The sequence below is a fragment of the Columba livia genome, chromosome 13 (assembly GCF_036013475.1).
Source record: "Columba livia isolate bColLiv1 breed racing homer chromosome 13, bColLiv1.pat.W.v2, whole genome shotgun sequence".
NCBI lineage: Eukaryota > Metazoa > Chordata > Aves > Columbiformes > Columbidae > Columba > Columba livia.
Genome location: NC_088614.1, coordinates 13,704,077 through 13,723,974, shown reverse-complemented (window position 1 = coordinate 13,723,974; position 19,898 = coordinate 13,704,077). Strand labels below are relative to the sequence as shown.

Sequence of the window (19,898 nt, the reverse complement as noted above, 5' to 3'; positions counted from 1 at the left end):
GCCCAACGCGCCCCGGGCTGCGCGCCCTCCCCGTGGAGCAGGCGCGGGAGCCGCCGCAGACCCGGCTGCAGCGCAGGGAGCCGGGCCCGCTCCTCCGGGCCTGCGGTACCGCCCCGCTCCCAGCGCGCCCCGGGCCCGGCCGGCGCGGAGGTGAGGGCGGGCGGGCTGCAGGGGCTCGGCACTCCCTGGCGGGGCGGCCCCACCGCCGGAACGGTACCGCGGGTGGGCAGGGCCGGAGGCTGCGCTGCGCTGGGGTCTCCGGGCCGCGCTCCTCCTCCGGTGCCGCAGCCGTGTCCTACCCGGTCTCCTTTGAGCCGGGAGCCGCGGGTGCTGCCGGCCCTGCCCGCTGAGGTAGGCGGCCGGGAGGCGGGAGGAGGAGGGAGGCAAGGGAGGAAGGAAGGGCCGCCGCGGGGCCTGGCGCCGGCTCTGCCCGCTGCCTGGGCCGGCCCCGCTGTCCGCTCCGCTGCCCAGGGAGCACCCCCCACCCCGGCCCTGTGTCGGGGTTTGCGTTTGCGGGCGCCGGAAAGATTCCCGTAGAGGCCGGGTGCGGCTGCGGCAGCCGGCACTGCGGAGCGGGGCCGGGGCCCGCAGCCCGGCGGGTGCCGGGGCCGCCCCGGGGAGGGCGGTCTGGCAGGGCACCCCCTGCCTTTGGGGGCGGCGAGGAGGGGCTTAAAAACCTTGGGCTCGGCTTGACCTCTTCATTGACTGCCGATTTCTCTTTCCCCCAAGTTACATTGCAGCTGAATCATCGCTTCATCAATAGTAAACCCGAAATAGGCGTTGTCGGAGGATAAAAAAATATATCTGAACTGTAATTACATTTCAGCTATTTGAAAGAGTTTATAATCACATTTTATGCTCAGTCTATTTTAGCCATAAAGATTTTAATAAATTTTAAAATCTTCAGGAGACTTTGATTAATTTTAGTGAGCTGGTATTTGTTTTTGTAGTGAGTTGGGGAAAGCACCTTCGATTTTCAGGCTTAGTCAGATTTTGGAGATACCACTGAGATGTTTTGTGCCAAGTGTCTCTAGAGGGGACCAAGCTCTATTTTCCAAGTGTCAGCTCTTTTTTTCTTAACTGCAAATCTAGTTGTTTTGGCTTCAATATCAGCTGGTTGATGCAAGCGACCTGTAACTCACTCTTTTCTGAATACTGCCCTCAAGATGGAGGAGCTGGCTAGGAAATGGAAAAGAAATCCACCCTCAATTTGTAAGTTAAAAAGACATTGAGTGGGTCTAAAAAAACTTAAGGGCTGAAGGAGTTATGGCCAGTATTTCACATATATCTTGTAATTTGGCAGTCCAGGTAAGTGGGATATCCTAAGTGTCTAGACAGGTTAGGCCTCAAATTTCCTTTAGTCTTATTGGAGGGAGATAATTCCCATTGAACGCTTACCTGCTTTTTTAATTCCAGGTTATTACAACTTGGTGTGTTCAAAGCACTTTGTACACCACCAGGTAGCAGTGTGATTCCTGTTTTCATTATGGTCTGTGGTTTTTTCGCTCTGAAGCGCTTTGCACCTTGAATCTAATAGTGAAAGAGTCTTTTATTTATCCAGAGAAACCCTGGAGCAGTTGATCACCTTTGCGCCGCTCGAGCTGCCACGTTGCCCTAAGGAAACCTCGCGGTGCTGGCAGTGGCGGATGGAGTAATGCGGTGGCTTTCTGCGGACAGCACCTTCTACACACTGCAGGAACCTGATGCCTCAGCTTCAGGTTTCTTTGCTCCCAAAACATCTTTTTACATCCATAAGGATTCAGTTATTTTAGGAAATTGTGGAAGTCAGTCAGTTTGGGGAAAAGCAGATTACGGTAACTCTCAGGGAGAGCTATTTCGGGTTGTCGGCTCTCCGACGTGGTGAATCATAGTGAGTGAGATAATGAGAGTCATCTCACGTGTCTGCTGAGCCCAGACTCCTGTATGTGAACACCCTTGTGTTTCTGATGCCCTGTATACAGAGCCCCCTGTTTATTCCCACTCCCAGGTCTCTCCTCTGACTCCTCCTGAAATCTGTTCCCTTCTGCCTTCAGAAATCAGTGCGGAAATGTTTAAGCATGTAACAAAATGGGGAGAAGAAGTGATACGTGAAAACAAAAACCTGATTTGTGGCAAGATTTAGGACAAGGAGAAAATACCTAACAAGTTTGTCAATTCTAATCTGCTGGTTGCAGTAGAGTGAGGCTCTGCTTTGTCTTCTTCCCAGAGCTGTGTGCGATGCTGAACGCACACGGCAATTCCTTGAGGCAAAGGCAGTGCACTGTAGAAGTCTTTCAAACAAGTATAACATTGGCCAAAGGCCCTGTCTGTCAACCAGGGGGTGTGGGCATGACCATGGTGCTCCATCAACCTGGAGGTTCCTGTTGGTTTTGGGTGCCAGTGGCGCGGCCATCTGCCACACTTGACCTTGTTTAGTCTTCTGAATTTGTCATAAAAACAGATTATTCTGGTCCACCCTGTGGTTCGTTGTGCAGATTCAGTAACCTCCAGCAGTTTCTTAGTAGGTTTGGCTTTCCCAGAAATGAAAGAGAAAGCAAAAGTATTTTTTTCCTGTATTGACTGTACCTTTGTCCTTTTAGTCTCATAGACTCCTGAACTCTGTTCATTTAGCAGCAACATTTAGTTCCTGTTGCAGCGATCCAAAGATAACTTAGAACATCTTTTTCCAGGATCTCGCCAAGATGCCCCTCAATGTTGACAATGTGATGCAACTGTTCTGCCATCTCTCGGAGCAGAAGGGGATGAAAGCTGCTGTCAAACACTCTGGCTCAGGAGCACTGCTGGCGGGTGCAGGAGCATTTATAGGGGGTCTGATGGGAGGTCCACCTGGAATCGCTGTAGGTAAGTGTGTTTTGCTTTAGAACAAGAAGTGTGTTTAACTCCCTAGCAAGTCTGTGTAGCAGCAGTGGGTTGAAGGCAAGGGGTGTGCAGCACCGGGGGCTCTACAAGGTGCCATTTCACATGTAGGCTCTTTAGAAACAAGCTGTGTGTCAGGAAGGCGTATCAGCGTTTCATTCTAGGGTAACAGTGACCTTGTGGACTTTGGCTCCTGTGCCGCAGAGGGGAACCCATGCAGAGGTGGGAGGTTGGGAGAGTGGCGGCTCTGAAATGCTTTGCACAGGCTGTTAACAAACCATTTGCTTTTGGCTGGTAGAGCCGGGTTCCCACCTGCTGAGGTAGAGCAGTGCCCCAGGTGTGGGACAAGCAGAGTGAAGGAAGCAGTTGGGAGAATTCCAGCAGGGGGATTGGACTAGATGATCTTTTGAGGTCCCTTCCAATCCTTAACATTCTGTGGGATTCTGTGTGTAAAGTGAGGGTGAATGAGCATTCTTAGTCAGCCTTAGCAAGGGAGAGGATCATCTTCCTCATGATTTTATTAAAAATAATACTTATTTCTCTATTTTAGAAGTACTTGCTATCCACTTCTTGGTGAACTTATTTTTTTCTTCTGGAATTCATTATTCCCCATCACTTAGCTTTTTCACTTGTATGGAAAATTACAGGAAGGCTAGAAACTAAGAGTAAAGAGTTGTCTCTCCTCTGTAGCTCTTGAATTAAGAGTTGTCTGGTTTGAAAGCTGTCTTCTCACTGAATTTGTGTGGGCCTTGGTCCTTGAATGCTCCTTGCTCATGTGAGCAGTTCCAGCGATTTCACAGGCTCACTGGTATAGGAGTGAATTGCAGTATGCCTGTGTGAGGGTTGGCAAGGTGGATTACAAACAATGACCAAATAATATGTGAGGAGTGATAACCATAAGTGCAAAATGGAGCTGAATATTTACTTCTTGTACAAGTTCAGAGTTAACCAACAGCCAAAAATAATATTTTTGACAAACATATGCCTGAAGTTGTCAGGAACAAAGTGGTGAAATTAAACTTTTGTAAGAAGTTTGTAAGCTGTAAATTAGAAGTAAAAGTAAAAATGTAAATGGCTTCATTCTTAAGCAAGGTGAAGAGAAACACTGAAGTTATTCTTGGATGTGTTTTCTTGTTTTGTTTGTTTGTTTAAGCTTTCCTAATGTCTCCCAGTCAAGCTCAGTGTTCTTCAGCACCTGATGAAGGCACTGGAACAAGTATACCTACTACTGTATACTAAAAGTATACAGTAATAAGTATATAGAATAAGAAATACTAAGTCTACCAAAAACTGTGTCCCAACCAAACCAGAAGACCCTGATTTAACTTTTCATATGACAAAGGTAAATGACCCTGGGTCTTCAGTAGGTTTCAGGGCAGTTCCAGGTGAATTTGCAATCAAGTGCACTTCCACTGACACAAAGAGCTGGGCCAGGTGTGGGACTGGACAGCCAGGATTGTCCTTATTGCTGCCGACAATCAGAGAATGAATTACCTTCCATCTGCAGTGGTCACTGGATAGTCTTGCAGTGTATGGTGCTTTCTAGGAACTGCTTGTCTGAGAAGAATGGATTGTGGATGTGTTACTTAGAGGGAACAAGTGCAATCATGTAACAAATCTTGTCTCAAGAGACAAGCAACTTGGACATCGATACTTGTAGTGGCTTTTGCATTAAGTGCCCCTGAATCAGATATTGATGTTCTCATAAAAGTTCCTTGAAGATGAATTCAGCCATCGTGGGCTTTCAAGTATTTGTGTGGTGTCATGGAAAAAATTGCCAACTGAGTAAAGTGTGCAAATTAAGGAATTCTTGTCTAATGGAAGTCTGCATCCCTGTGAGTGCAGAAATGAGTCTTTTGGAGCAGTGGCTGCAGGTTGGAATTTTGGGGACAGAGTCAGTTCTGAGGCCCCTTCCCTTCCTTGGGTGTGGTTTTATTTAGTAGTGGAACTTACACTAAAGAGACCAGTGCCCTAAGGTGCGTTATTCTGTTTCCAGTTTCTAGCATGAAGCTGTTAGCTTGGATTATGTCAAGAGTTCCTTTCTGATTGCTGTAGATCCTTCTTGGTGCTTTCAACACGGTGCATAAACCTAGTTAGAGACGTGCACAGATCTGCATTGATTTCTCATCACACTGGGAACGTTGTTGATGAAGGCTGTGGATAGAATTTTAGGTTTTAACATTAACAGGTAAAGATTAACATCTCTCTCTCTTTTCTAGGAGGAGCACTTGGTGGATTGTGTGGCGCCTGGATGACTAGTGGACAGTTCAGGCCGGTCCCTCAGATTTTATCAGAATTGCCTCCTGCTGAGCAGCAGAAACTCTATGATGAAGCCATTGTTATTCTCCGGAACTTAGACTGGACTGATATTGTTCAGCTGACTGCTCTTGTCATGGGAAATGCCAGTCTCCAGCAGAAGTTGTTAGGAGTGCTGATGAATTATTTATCCAAAGAACTAAGAGCAGAGATACAGTATAGAGAATAAACCTTTCTAGAGCAGGCTTTTTACAGTGTAAAGAATTTTACTCTGACAGTTGTTTCTTCAACATAGCAATTATTAGTTATCAATACTAATTATGAATGTAGGTAGGTGTAAGTAGTGTTTTGGGGTTGGGTATTTGTTTGTTTTGTAAGGATAGTATTAGATGATTGCATCGTACTGACACTGTAGTAGGAATGAATTCAAAGTCACTGAAGGGAATTACAGTTCTCTTACACTAATGTATCACTAGTTACAATTTTCAAAGTCATGGTGTTTTGTTTAGGAGATTTCATCCTGTTTGTGAAAGTGCTTTAAGTTTATTCTGTGAATGACACGTAGGTGCCAAAGCAGCCAGGGCACTTGGAAGAATTTTACCTACTGTCTGCTTCAGTCCTTCAAAAGAAAGTTTTAAGTTTTACTGTGAACTCAAAGATCTCAATCCTTACTTACTTATTGTCACATTTTTATTGTAACTCTTGAGTTATTTATTCCTTTCTGTAATAAGTGAAGCCAATGCCTAAGGAGGGCATAAAGCAACAGGTAACCAACCTGTGCATGAGTAGTAGCTCATGGTGTCCTAGAATGGGAAAGCACGGCAAGAATAATCTTTTAAAAAAAAATTTAAAATGGGGAGCTGATTCTGCCCCTGTTGTGCTCTTCCTAGGATTAGGATGGTCATTTCAGCATTGGCTTCTTGACTGAATCCAAAGAGCTGGTCCTCTGTTTTCATTAACATATAGATAAGAAGCATCATAGAGGCCTGTGTTTTGCTGTAGGGCAGATGAACTCTAAGATCTGGTGCTGAAATGTGAGGAGGGGGCAGCCCTGGGTTGCTCAGCTGCTGTGGGGTGACACCGGCTGCAGGTGGCACCGTGAGCTCCAAGGGCCACGTTGCCGAATAGCCCAGCCAGTTGTTCATTATTGTAAGACAAGTCTGTAAGTAGAACTATTTGCAGGCGTGCCTTCTTTTGTATGTAGTGAAACTGCTCTGGTAATTCCAGTTTTCCCGTAAAATAAAGATTCATCTCTCTGTGTGTGGTGAGGTTTCTGGAAGTTGAGCTTTAAATGGTGAATATTGCTGTTACACACAGTTGAGTAATTTACTTCTGCAGGTGCAAGTTGCCATTAATGAATTCAGTGTACATGTGTGCCTGGAGTTCCAGGAAGTGGTTGTTCTCATCACTTAAAAATACTTCTCCAGTGATGTGGAAGACAGATGGAAGTGAGCGGTAAGTGGGCACTCCTCACCCTGTCAAAGTGTCATAATGCCAAGCCTGAAGTCAGTGTTTGTTCAGTTTTGTTGGCAGATCACACACGCTGCAGTTGGCTTTTTACAACTGTCTGTATATCCATCTAAATATTTTTAGGTACCCTGTTACTTTTAGTTGCAATTTTCTGGTTATTTCACTAATTAAACGCACTGTTTGCAAAGTGATCCACTGCTAACAACAGCAGGTGATTGAATGACAGAGTGGGATGGAGCCCGGCACCTTCTCATCAGCTCTTCAAACGCAGACATGAAAGAAGTTGGCATCTGATTGCAAAGCAGGCCATGGGAAAGATGGTGGCTTCAATTTATTTATAACAGTATCCAGTATTTAAACAGATCATTAGCAGGTTTCAAGGTGGCTTCAGACATCAGTGAACTTTAAGTTCCATAGGTTTTCAGATGACTGAAGTAGAACCAGGAAGAAGTGAATTGAGTTCTATGTATTCTCTGTATCATTTAACAGGTTTAGTTCTCATCGAACTTCTTAGAAGATGGCAGGTACCTGTTTTCGAAGTGGTAGCAATAGGTTTGCAGTTTGGTCTGAAACACGTTTCACTGATGGTAGTAGAAGAAGAACAGAAGTCAGCTCAAGTGTTCATCCAAAGTGTGTTTGGACACGTGAGAATTAGGAAAGAACCGCTTCTGATTGAGGAGATCCTGATGCATAAGTACTGAGAGATAAAGAACGCAGCAGCCCACAGTGGTTTCGTTGTTTGTATTTCAGTGGTTTCTGTCAGTTCTTACTGTTGAGTGCTGCAGAAAGATCAAATTCTGCCTTTATTGCTCTGACTACAGCCCTGTGCTATCGTATCGAGGTCACAATGATATCTGGTGTGCAGCCTGTTGTGGGGATTTGGACAAGTTAAAAGAATCCTGCAGCAGAGTTGATGATCTGAGGAAAAGAGGAGCTGCATGAGAATGGATCAGTACCCATCTGTTGCTGTTCTTTGGAGTGAGGTGCCTGCCCACCGCTGCATCCCGGGCGGTGCGGGACCCGCCGCAGGCAGCGATGGAACCTTCTGAGCTGCATCCCAGCCGTGTAATGTCCAGGCTGAGTGCGAGGCGCAGCTGTCACCTAGGAAACGAGGTGATGCCGTGCCAGCGGTTTGGGAAGCAGCTGAAAGAGTCACTGCGGGGAGATGTACATATTCATATAAAGAAACCATCTGTGATTCTGGTTATTAACCTGGTTTGGGTTTAGACGTGACAGAATCAAGCTTGATTTTCACAGGCAGATGGTGTATTTTTAGTTAATTTTTTTTTTCTTAGAGCTGTCTGATTTAAAAATAGAAAGCAAGCATGATTACAAAGTGTTATGTTAGCAAAGATAGGGAATATTAAAAAAAAAAAAAAAGGCAATCACGAATTCAAGCACAGATTACTAATTGAGATGTGCCACCTAGTGGCAATCAGATTATTTCTTAAATTCAGGTTATCAAGACGGCCTTACTATATGGATAGCAGTTATCTTTTCCTGTTAAAAGGAAAGGTAAGTTATTTTTTTGCTAGTGGACTTTTACATTTCTGGCTTTAATGAATTTGTGTTAGTTTAGAAATATCAGCCTAGCTACAGACTGGACTAGAATTCATGCACATTCTCTGGCGAAGTTGGTTTTTGATGATTATCATATGTGAGCTATGACTGCACAAATATTTACTGCAGCTGCATGTCACATTTAATTATAGTGAGAAAATACACAATCAGGCAGAGGAGGGTGGTTTTACCCTCATGATTACAGAAGGACAAGTGGATTTTGTGAGCTGAGCAGCCGCCAGTTTGCAAAGACTGATCAGAGGCGGATTGGCAAGCGAGGAAAGAATAATTGCTTGTTTTTGGGGAGTTTGCATTTCTTTGGTTTTGTCACCTTCAAGTCTGCACCCCTAACAGCTCTATCCACCTTTGGAGCGGTGCTCACGTCTCGCGTACAAATGGCCCGTGCGTAACCGCTGCTCCCATGGGACCGAGGAGCATTGGGCTGTGAAATTCTGGTGTTTTGCTGGTCACTGTCACAGCACAGTCCTCCTAAAGGTCCTGTTTCCAATGGCATGGTGGAGGCTCCTGGGCTCAGTGCTCTGGGGGAGCATGGGAACTGGAATGGAGATCCTGAGCTAAGGGCAGGGAGCCGGTGCTCGGGTGGTGCACCATGGTGGCCAGCACAGCGCCTGTGACACTGGCTAATTAGTTGCTATAGTGCTCACTAACTGGAGGTTTTACAGGGTTTTGGTGAAATCCTTCTGCTATGGAAGAGGGTTCCCTGAAATTATTCCTTTTTCCAGATTGCTTTGAAGAAATGATTGGTGCAAGGCACATCCACACCGCAGCACTTCTTGCTGTCTTGCCCACCATAACACCCAGATTTGCTCCTGATTTGGAGTGATTTGGGTGAGACTGGATCATCTCTTGTACATCTAGCAGTTCCAGAGAGCACAAAGAACTGTAAAAGCAGATAATTCTGAGTTCCCATTAACTGGCTAATGTTTACAGCAGGCAGTGAGAACCTCACTGGTAGCAGTAATCTGCCAAAACGGGGCTCAGGCAGGGAGCTGCTTTGAACCTCAGAGCTGAGATTCGGCAGGGTGAGTACATGCCCTCATGAAGACGGTCTGGTGGCTCTTGGCTCAACCCATTTACATTGTGTGTGTAACATCAGTTCTCACTTCTTACTAAACTATGAAAAGTAGCATGGATTAGCATTACATGGGCAGTTCTTCTAAGGACAACCTCTCTCCTTCCACCTACAGAGGGCTTTGCTGGGGAAGAATGTTCCCCAACAGCCTCCATCTCTCCAAGAGGGCTGCGTGGGCTGCTGGCAGGAGGTAGCTGTGCAACCCTCTGGGCAGGATCTGTCCTTGCTGGGGGGAGCTGGTGGCCTGGGCTGCTCCCCTGCCCGGGGCTCTGGGGAGCAGGGTGGGCTCCAGAGGTGCTTTGCTGCCAGACTCGGGGCAGTTTGTTGAAGGAAGCTGACCGGTCTGCTGCAGCCATGGTTTGCTGGATGATTTTGGGCAGTCACTCACCTTTCCCCTTCAGCTGCTTTTGTGCGAGGTGGCAATGACACCACCGGCCAGCAATGGTGGGCTGTGCGGGTGACGGCTGCTGACTGAGGGTAGCGGTGGGGTGTGATACTACCAGCAGTTTGTTATTAACATTTTATTATTTCTGACCATATTGTTTAAGATGGTACCAGTGGTGCGGTGTGTTGTATTGTCCTCAGTAGCCTGATCACAGGCCACTGTGCCCTGGCAGAACTGCTTTCCTCTCTTACAGGTCATGATTTATAGCTTCTGCCATATATGTGTGGGACATGGGTGGGGTGGGATGGCATGGCTGCGGTCACCTGCTCCCAGTTGTCACGGATGAATGGTGCATCCAGCACACCAGTAACACTCACCTCTTCTTTTGGGAGGATGGCTTGGGCTGCAAAGGACTTGGGTGGGCCAGGATAGCTCTTCTTTAGAAGTGAAATTCTCTTTGACATGCACAACAAAAAGCTACGGAGAGCATCCATGTTTTGTTCAGATGACTGCAATTTGATGGCTGCAACCTGATGGTGGTTAGCATGTATTTTTTCCCTTTTGGTTGGTTTACAGGAAATTAGTGTTACAAAACTAACTGGAAGTTCTTATGGTAGGGGAAGAAGGTTGTATTATTCAAAGTCACTAAGCAAATTGATTTTACACAGCCATACTCTCATATACCTGTCCAAGTGGTCTGACTGGGATTGCTTGTGCACAATGCAGAGGACAAATCAAATCCTCACTTTCTCTCCTGGGTTCTTCTTGATTGTCAATTACGAACTAAGTTTTTGGGCAAATCCTTTCTACCCTTAAGGATATCTTTTATATCCTGTTGCTGTTGTCTTCCTGTTAGCCTGCTGGGCTATCAAAAGGAGGACTGGCATATGTGATTTGCTGCAACCTCTGCCTCTGTCCCACTATCTGTGCTGTGATTTCAGCAGTGTGGGGCTTGACAGCAGCAACACATTCCTCCGCTTGATGCAATGGCATCCCTCACTGTCCATACAGGCCTCTCTTTTAATTGTTGTTATGGTGCTTTCACATGCACATATTTCCGGTCACACAGCATTTATACTAATCTTAATATTTCTGTTAAAGACTATGCAGATTCATGTGGAAATTACCTTTTTCCCTTTTCTCCTCGCAGTGTTGCAGCGGCTCCAGTAGCACTCGCCAGTGAAACACAGGCAGACTCAAGGGTTCAATCCTGTGTAGCTGCAGTGGTAGGACCTGCTGAGGCTGGTCTCCAGCAGCAGTTTAGCAGCACTGGTGCAGCCAGAGCATGTAAAAGAAATGCATTGTTTTCCCCAGAGTAAAAGCTCTTGTGAAGAAAGCACTACCTTCTTAGAAAGACTGTCATTGCTTGACTAGCTGATATATAACTCCAGACTAATTGAATGGCAGACTTTCAGCTGGGTTGGAAAGCTTTTAAGAAACCAAAGGCCTTTGCATTGCAGTGAACTAAAGCTATTAGCCCCTAATTAAAACATGAGGTTTCATCTTTACCTTTCTAGAGATCACAGAAATCTATGTATTTTTCAGGCTGTAAGCCAGAAATCAAACATTCATCATGTAATTGCAGTAAGCGTGTGCTAATACTTCTCATTAAGTGTGATTTATGAATTCCAGAAGAGCCTAAGAGGTAAATATATAAAATCATTCTGAAGTCTGCAAAAATGAAGGCATTAGTTTCTTTGGATGACTGTTCAGCAGGAAGGATTTAAGCAAACATGAACGTTACGGCTTTCAACATTTGGTGAAGACGCTGCGTTCGAACATCTGTACCTTTGCAATTCCCTCAAAATGGTGCAGTTTCATCTAGTGTCACTGCTGATCTTCCAACAAAGACAAGGCTTCAGCTGTCAGCAGGTACATCAGCGTGGCTTGGTGGAAAGCCCATTTTGCTGGGCCTGAGAAGGGATATCACCTTCGCTGGCTCTTCTGCCTGTTTGCTGGGTGACCTTGAGTAACTTCCCATCTCGTTCCTGAATGCCTTTTTTGTTAAACACTTTGCAATCTCTCCATAGGAAATGGTGTGTTACACAAATGTAATAGGACTATTATGCAGCTAACCATGCTCAGACCCTGCGGTCGGGACATGAGCATTGAAGAAGAAGGAACGTAATGAATGTTAGTAGAGGTTTACAGCAATCGGGATGAAGAGGGAACTGCTAGGTTGTGTAAAGTAGCTACTTTCTTTGTTGCAGGGGAATGAAATATTTACACTGGTGTTTGACCTTAACTAATTAGACTCTTCACAGGAGTGTCTACCAGGATGTAAATGTTCAGTATTCCTCATTTCCTGCTCTGCATCAGTGGGCAGGAGTTATTTAGGGTGAAATGAAATCTTTCCTGTGCTCTGACATGCTGCTTTGGAGTAGAGCACACTCGGATATTCCCTTGTATGTATAATGTGATGACAGTTTGAAGGCTTTGTTATTTTTGTATTAGTCAATAAGATATTATGAATAATCTTTGTAATTTGGAGTCAAAATTGATCTAACAAAACAAAAGCTTGGAAGGTCTTATTTTTAATGCACCTCACTGCAGCTCCCTGAGCAGCTTCTTGTGTTGAGATGTTATGACAAAACAACCAGAGAATCACCCAGTTGAGTCAGAATTGGCCCCTGAATGAACACAGAGATGGGAAGGTTCCTGGTGAGAGAGATGGCGGAGCAGGGACAGAGGTGCCATCAGCCCTGACTCTCTCTCCCCAGGCACTGCTGTTCCCTCCCAGCTGGAGAAGGTCCGTGTCTGCTGCAGGGGCGTGTAAGCCCATCCTGATGCAGAAAAGTAAGTTAGCTCATTCCTCTATTTGTATGCACTTCCAATGTGATCTTTTGTTCTTGCCCAGCTAACCGTGCCAATGGATAGTTCCTCTACCTTTCTGCCCTCTCCCTGGCAGGCAGTGCTGTTTAATACCAGCAGAAGTTTTCTGCAAGAAAGGCAGCCAGAGTAGCTCTGACTTTTGACTGCAACCTGCATTTACTCAAACATCTCTGACTCTAAAAATCCTCCTCTTCCAGGCCAAAATGAGGATGCTATCTAACTTTTCTACCTTGCCTTTCAAGGTTAATTTTAAGATCCACATAACCAGATGTTTGAAATCCTAAGTTGAAGACTTGCTCACCTTTAGAGCAGTGAAGGATACAAACAGCATCAATGGCTGAATGTAATATTTGGGCATGGGAAAGAGAGACTGCAGGAGCAAATGCTTCCAGTCACTCCAGAAGGCGGGAGACAGGCGAATACTGCATTAAAGTGAAAGACTTGCTGGAGTATCAGTAGGAATCAGCTGCCTGCTCTGTGCCTGTCCACAAGCTAAAGTTCACATAACAGACTTTTGACCCAACTGCAGTTTATTAATTGCTTATGCAGGCAAAAAGTCAGCGATAAAATGCTAAATAGGGTGCTGGCAAGGCAGGCTCTTGGATCTGATTTTTGTTGGTTTCCATAAAAGGGGCAAGCTTGCTTTTTCCCAGCCATTCTCTCCAGGAATCTGTGTATAAAAATATTTGTTCCATAACCACAGCGAACAACCTCCCATTGTCTGGCAGCCGCCTGCATACTTGAGGCTTTCTGCTGTCTGTGAAGTTTAACTCTGCAGGAACCTACGCTGCTGCTGAGTCTAATCCTAATTTCAGGCTTTCATGTCCCCAGCCCGGCCCTGTGTGACTGGGGCTGCTGACAATGGCAGCAGCACATCCCCGTGAGTACAGGGCGAAGCTGAGCCTTCACGTCGTGCCACTAATGATAAGTAGCCATGAGGATAATAAGGAGCGCTCTTGTAGCGCTTTATGTCTTCAAAGTGCTCTGCTCATAATAAATAATTAGGCTGCCACACAGCCTTGTGACAAAGGTATGTATTTCTACTGTGCGTAATTTACTGTATTGTTATGCAATAAACCAAAATTGGATGGTGCCTTCAGATAGCAACCAGGAATTCAATTAACCAACTACAGGCTGCTCACACCCCAACAGCTGAGCCAGCTTCAAAGCTGCCCCATGTCTTTTGTTTAACCCTGGCGCATCTTTGGGAACCTTCAACATTCATGCAAAGCAGCATGATGCCAAGTGTTTTTAACAAAGTGGCTCTCGTGTTTTGCAGCAGCTCACATCCCACCCATGCATATGTCCTCCACTGCCTCCTAACTCCAGAGGATGTGGTCCCAGTGCCACCGCCTTACACCCCAGCATTGCTGTGCTTGACTGAAGAGCCCCAGTTCCTGTGCTGCTGGCGCCATGTTGTACGTATAATACCATACTGGTGTGTATTGAACTCAAAGGAAATCAAGTTTGCACTGTGTTCACATGCTTTGCTGACATGTCAAGGAAGAGAGATGATGCTTGACTGTAACTGAGGGTTGCAAAGACTTTCCGGGCCATGAAGCCACCTGCCCACAGCACTGCCATGCCTGCCGCCAGCTGCCGGCATCGACATGAGCCAGCGGTCAGTGGAACGGTAGGTGTTGGTTAGTGTTGGTAAATACCCCCAGAAGAAAGATAATGCTGACTGTGCAGTCACAGAGCTGGGTTCTGAGTGACCTATTTTCTCTCAGGAAAGAGCTTGTGGTCACTGTGGACAGATTTCTGACAATACAAGCCCAGTGCTCAGCAGCAGGTCAGAAGGGAACGAGAAGGTTAGGAGGGACAGGGAAGAACACCAAGAACAGGGCAGTAGATGTTGTTAAGCTGCTGAATAAATCCAGGTCACAGCCACAACTTGAATAGTCTGTGCAGTCTGCTTGATCCACTCTGGTTAGTCATTCTTGAACCAAAAGGGGTGTTGCAGAGCTAGGAAGATTACAGAGAAAGATAACACGGTATGGGAGGGCATCTGTGTAAAGGGAGATGAGGCTACTTTAGAACTGCTCAACCTGGAAAAGACAGTAATTGAGAGAGTTTTGGTTGCAGCTGTGAACGGCACACAGGTGAACAGCGGAACAATACCATGGCACAGAAGGCAGGGTGCACCCACTGAGCTGGGAATCATGGAAGTGGTTGGCAAAAGATACTTTGGGTGCCAAAACAAAAATGTGTTCAGAGAGCAACTAGGCAGAATGGTGGCAGCAAGGACGATTAAACACACTTGTCCAGAATCAACCGCTGCCTCGAGAAGCTTGTCACCTTGGGCTGACGAGAGACTAAACCAGCGAAGGATCCCTCTATAGGTGCCTCTTACATGCCGTTTCTCATGATTTTGGGGTAGGTGAACTCTGGCTCTGGTTCATTAATACTGTTTTCATGTATTATCCCAAACACACACAGCACACCATTTCTGCCCTTGCTCAGGGGCTACACCAGCTGCATTTCAGACCCCGTTTTATACTTCTGACAGCTGTATTAGAGGAACAGCGCTGGTACTGCTGAAGTCTTAAAATAGCAAACCATGACAGGCTACTTGTCATCCTCCTCTGATTAACATTGTAGCTCTTTACTAGTGGATTATGTAGAACCTCTCATCATTAAGGCTGTTCCCTTGCAAACAGATGGCTGCAGCGTGTGACATCCCGAGTGCCTGTTGGGACCCAGCATGGACTCAGAGGCTTGCTCGGCCTGCTGGCGTTGTATCTGTCTTGTATGTGGTGTTAGCAGAATGGAGATATGTGGCTGAAGCAGGATACCCAGTGAGACAAGTCCTCCACTGGCCACAGGATAGGTGTGACTGCCACCAGCCTGTCTCGTTGAGGTTTGGGGGGTGTCTCCCCTGTATGAGCTGCAGCAGAAAGCTCTGCTGCAGAGGCCCTTGCAGGGTTAATGCACAGCACTACTCCTCTCTCTGCACCGCTGGAGTGATTCCATAAGGTCAGCTGTGTTAGGAGTGTGTCAGGGAGAGCAGCTGGGTCCTGCCAAGCCAGTAAAAACAGCCTCTCATTGGAGAGGAGACACCCCTGCAAGTGCTGTGAGGCTCCTTCCTGCCATCTGAGCTGTGCTGGGCAAAGATTCTTGGGAGGCTCCCCCACTTCTGTAGCCCCAGACACAGAGTCTGGACCAGTGGGCTTGCTCTGGGTACCGCTGGGGAGCGGGGAAGGGATGCAAAGGGTGTGCAAAGTTTTAGAGGAGTGTACGAAAGAGCTTTGGGCTAAGAAAGCCATGCAGAGTGAAAGATTGCTGGGCTGCCTGGCTCATAAAGGCATCCCAGGAAACACCCTTGAGGTTCTGATGCCCTGACTCCAGAGCCCCCCATTGATTCCCAGTCCCAGGTCTCTCTTCTGACTCCTTCTGAAATCTGTGCCCTTCTGTCTTCAGAAATCAGCGTGTAAGTATTTAAGCATGTAACAAAATGAGGAGAAGAAGTGATATGTGAAAACAAAAATCTGTTTCGTGGCAAGATTTAAGACAAGGAGAAAATACGAGACAGATTTGTCAACTCTAATCTGCTGGTTGCAGTAGAGTGAGGCTCTGCTTGGCTTTTTCCCAGAGCTGTGTGCAATGCTGAATACGCACGACATTTGCTTGAGTCACAGCCAATATACTGTAGAATTAGACAGAAACTTTCTTAGGTGTCTCGTTGCTGGTACTTGTCCTTGCTTATTCTTCTGAATTTGTCATAAAAACAGATTTTTCAGGTCTGCCCTGTGATTTCATTTTCAGATTCAGTAACCTTCAGGTGTTTCCAAGTGGGATTGTCTTTTCCCAGAAATGAAAGAGAATGTATTTTTTTCCTGTATCAACTGTACCTTTGACCATTTAGTCTCATAGACTCCTGCACTCTGTTTGTTTAGCAGCAACGTTTAGTCCCTGTTGCAGTTATCCAAACATAATTTAAAACATCTTTTCCAGGATTTGACTGACCAAGATGCCCATTGATGTTGATTATTTGATTCTGCTGTTCTGCCATCTCTCAGAACAGAACGCAATGGCAGCTGATGTCAAAAGACGTCATCTCCTGGCAGGTGCAGGAGCAGGAGCATTTATTGAAAGTCTGCTGGCAGGTCCACCTGGAGTGATTATAGGTAAGTGTATTTTGCTATGGAAAAATGTGGTTAACTCCCTAGCAAGTCTGTGTAGCAGCAGTGGGTTGAAGGCAAGGGGTGTGCAGCACCGGGGGCTCTACAAGGTGCCATTTCACATGTAGGCTCTTTAGAAACGAGGTGTGTGTCAGGAAGGCATGTCAGTGTTTCTTTCCAGGGTGACAGTGGCCTTGCTGACTTTGGCTCCTGTGCTGCAGAGGGGAACCCATGCAGAGGTGGGAGGCTGGGAGAGTGGCGGCTCTGAAATGCTTTGCACAGGCTGTTAACAAACCATTTGCTTTTGGCTGGTAGAGCTGGGTTCCCACCTGCTGAGGTAGAGCAGTGCCCCAGGTGTGGGACAAGCAGAGTGAAGGGAGAGGCTCTGAGCTGGGCCAGGTGTGGGACTGGACAGCCAGGATTGTCCTTATTGCTGCCATGCACCAACAATCAGAGAATGAATTACCTTCCATCTGCAGTGGTCACTGGATAATCTTGCAGCATATGGTGCTTTCTAAGGACTCCTTGCTCTGAGAAGAATGGATTGTGGATGTGTTGCTTAGGGGGAACAAGTGCGATCATGTAACAAATTGTGTCTCAAGAAATGAGGAACTTGGATATCGATACTTGTAGTGGCTTTTGCATTAAGTGCCCCTGAATCAGATATTGATGTTCTCATAAAAGCTCCTTGAAGACAAATTCAGCCACTGTAGGCTTTCAAGTATTTCTGTGGTATCATGGGAAAAATTGCCAACTGAGTAATAGGTGCAAATCAAGGAATTCTTGTCTAATGGAAGTCTGCATCTCTGTGAGTGCAGAAATGAGTCTTTTGGAGCAGTGGCTGCAGGTTGGGATTTTGGGGACAGAGTCAGTTCTGAGGCCCCTCTATTGGGAGCACCAGTCCTTCCTTCCCTCAGGGTTTCCGTGTCTCTGGGCAGCAGGATCAGCCCCGTGAACTCCTCTTGGATTGCCCCTGTGTTGCCGGTCAGGCTGGTGTCCCCTTGAAAGGGAACAGCCCTGCAGGAGTGTGACAGGGGTTTCTCAGCAGCAGCCACTGCCACCAGCTGCAGATGGTGTCCCTGCTGTCACCTTGAGCAGCTAGGGACACTCTCCTGCCCAGAGCGTCTCCTGCCACGCTGGGGTGGGCGGTGCGGGGGGTGTTGGTTTGGCAGACGAGAGCAGGGATGGGCCCAGCCCAGGAGCCGGTGGGTTTGGTGTCTGTGACACCTTTTGCAGGGTGGGTTCATAGGAAGGGGAGACTGTGGTGTGCAGCTGCACAGAAGCAGAAAGCTGTGTCGTTCTGGGAATGTCTTGTAAGAGGTGATGGGTTAATGGCACTGATAAGGCAGTTGTTGGTCACGAGTTTTCCTTGAGCATGGTTTTATTTAGTAGGAGAGCTTATCCTAAAGAGACCAGTGCCAGAAGGAGCATTATTTTGTTTCTGATTTCTAGCTGGACACTATTAGCTTGGATTGTGTCAGGAGTTCCTTTGCGGTTGCTGTGGATGTAGAAAGCTTTAAAAATCCTTCTTGGAGCTTTGAACACTGTGCATAAACCTAGTTAAAGTACAGGCATACACAACTCTGCATTGCTTTCTAGTAAAGGTGGGGACATTGGTGAAGGCTGTGGATAGAATTTCAGGTTTTAATATTCAACTGGTGAAGAGTAACATCTCTGTTTTCTAGGAGCAGTACTTCATGACTGCATCTGTGGTGAAACTGGACAGCTCAAGCCGGTCTCTCAGATTTTATTGGAATTGCCTCCTCATAAGAAGAAGAAATTGTGTGATGAAGCCATGGTTATTCTCTGCCCCTTTGACTGGAGTGGTTTATCTGAGCTGATTGCTCTTGTCATGGAAAATGCCAGTCTCCAGCAGAAGTTGATAGCATTGCTGACAGATTACTTCTCCAAAGAACTAGGGGCAGATATAAAGCCTTCAGAATAAAACTTTCCAGAGCAGGCTTTTTGCAGTGTAATGAATTTTACTCTTTTAAAAAAAATTAAAAATGGGGAGTTTGATTCTGCCACCATTGTATCGTCCTTGGGATTAGGGTGGTCATTCCAGCATTGACTTCTGTGAGGAGGAGGCAGCCCTGGGCTGCTCAGCTGGTGCTGCTGTGGGGTGACACCGGCTGCAGGTGGCACCGTGAGCTCCAAGGGCCATGTTGCAAATAGCCCAGCCAGTTGTTCATTTTTGCATGACAAGTCTGTAAGTAGAACAATGTGCAGGCGTGCCTTCTTTTGTATGCAAAAACAAGTGAAACTGCTCTGATAATTTCAGTTTTCCCCTAAAATAAAGATTCATCTCTCTGTGTGTGGTGAGGTTTCTTGAAGTTGAGCTTTAAATGGTGATGCTTTAAACTCGGATGTTGCTACTGCTTACAGTTGAGAAATTTACTGCAGGTGCAAGTTGCCATTAATGAATTCAGTGTACCTGTGTGTCTGGAGTTCCAGGCAGTGGTTGTTCTCATCACTTCAAAACACTTTTCCAGTGACGTGGAAGACAGATGGAAGTGAGCAGTAAGTGGGCACTCCTCACTCTGTCATTATGCCAAGCCTGAAGTCAGTGTTTGTTCAGTTTTGTTGACAGATTACACATGCTGCAATTGGCTTTTTAAGACTCTATGGCAAATCTCCCCATTACCTTTATTTCTGCTTTTGAGACTGGCTGCTGCAGCAGTGCTGTCCTTCCCAACTTTGGAGAGGAGAGGGTTGCCTCACCGCATGGCTCTTAACTCTGTGCTCCCATCTCTTTGCTGGAGAACCCCCACCAATTTCAGCAGGTGTGATGCTAACTGACATCCAGGTTTTGCTTTCCGTGCTCAGTGCACTAGTCTTGCTCCTGACAGCTTTGGGGACTGTTGTCCAGCTCTTACCTGCGCACCTGAAAAGTAACCATTTTTCTGAGAGCCAAAAAACTTGCATTTTTCTAAAAGTGCCTGGGCTCCTGTTTCCACCTAGGGGAGCAGAAGGAGCCGTTTTCAGCTATCTGATTTCCTGAACCAGTGCTCCCCAGGGCCAGGCAGTGCCAGGGCTGGTGCGCAGCAGGGATGGCTGCTAAGGGCTGTGGCCTTTGGGCCATGACACCTACAGGCAGGGGCTGAGCAAGGAAGCCCTTGTGGCAACTGATCCCTATGCATCGTGTCTGGGAGCCTTGCAGGAGAAGGATGTGACCCACAAAATCCTCAGCCTGCAGACGTTTTTCCAAAGTGAGCATTCAAGCTACTGCTCTTCCTAGTTGCATGGGTTTGCAAACTTGAATGAGTCCCTGGTAAGTAATTCATTTAGGTCAGAAAAGAACAAAACCCAAAACATCAGGAAATGC

The 19,898-nt window shown here is 46.6% G+C and overlaps 2 protein-coding genes and 1 non-coding gene across 7 annotated transcripts in view; all 3 read left to right on the top strand.

Annotated features, from left to right (window-relative positions):
• The window catches only part of LOC102098201 (uncharacterized protein F13E9.13, mitochondrial), a 53,054-nt gene extending 46,682 nt beyond the window's left edge, over positions 1-6,372 (top strand). The window contains exons 8-9 of the transcript XR_010465977.1: positions 2,670-2,841; positions 5,076-6,372. The gene's annotated coding sequence lies outside the window, so the exon portion shown is untranslated. The remainder of the gene's footprint in view (positions 1-2,669; positions 2,842-5,075) is intronic.
• On the top strand, positions 34-6,372 carry C13H19orf12 (chromosome 13 C19orf12 homolog). 2 transcript variants are annotated; one of them, XM_065029265.1, is made up of 4 exons: positions 34-150; positions 1,562-1,718; positions 2,670-2,841; positions 5,076-6,372. In XM_065029265.1, the coding sequence occupies exons 2-4, from the start codon at positions 1,704-1,706 to the stop codon at positions 5,339-5,341; spliced, it is 453 nt and encodes a 150-aa protein (XP_064885337.1). In that variant the 5' UTR covers positions 34-150; positions 1,562-1,703; the 3' UTR covers positions 5,342-6,372. The 2 variants fall into 2 exon arrangements, with proteins under 2 accessions (XP_064885337.1, XP_064885336.1); XM_065029264.1 differs by lacking the exon at positions 34-150 and adding an exon at positions 177-351.
• A 6,114-nt stretch (positions 6,373-12,486) lies between these two features.
• On the top strand, positions 12,487-18,885 carry LOC102091399 (uncharacterized). 4 transcript variants are annotated; one of them, XR_010465980.1, is made up of 3 exons: positions 12,487-14,085; positions 16,407-16,579; positions 18,259-18,885. It is a non-coding gene; the product is annotated as an uncharacterized LOC102091399 (transcript). The 4 variants fall into 4 exon arrangements; XR_010465979.1 differs by lacking the exon at positions 12,487-14,085 and adding an exon at positions 14,126-15,882; XR_010465981.1 differs by lacking the exon at positions 12,487-14,085 and adding an exon at positions 15,920-16,192.
• The last annotated feature ends 1,013 nt before the right edge of the window (positions 18,886-19,898 follow it).

What these genes read in the sequence shown, in the direction of transcription:
- C13H19orf12 (XM_065029265.1), top strand. An exon ending in TCCACCTGGAATCGCTGTAG is followed by an intron (nt 2,842 to 5,075) that starts GTAAGTGTGTTT and finishes TCTCTTTTCTAG; the next exon opens with GAGGAGCACTTGGTGGATTG.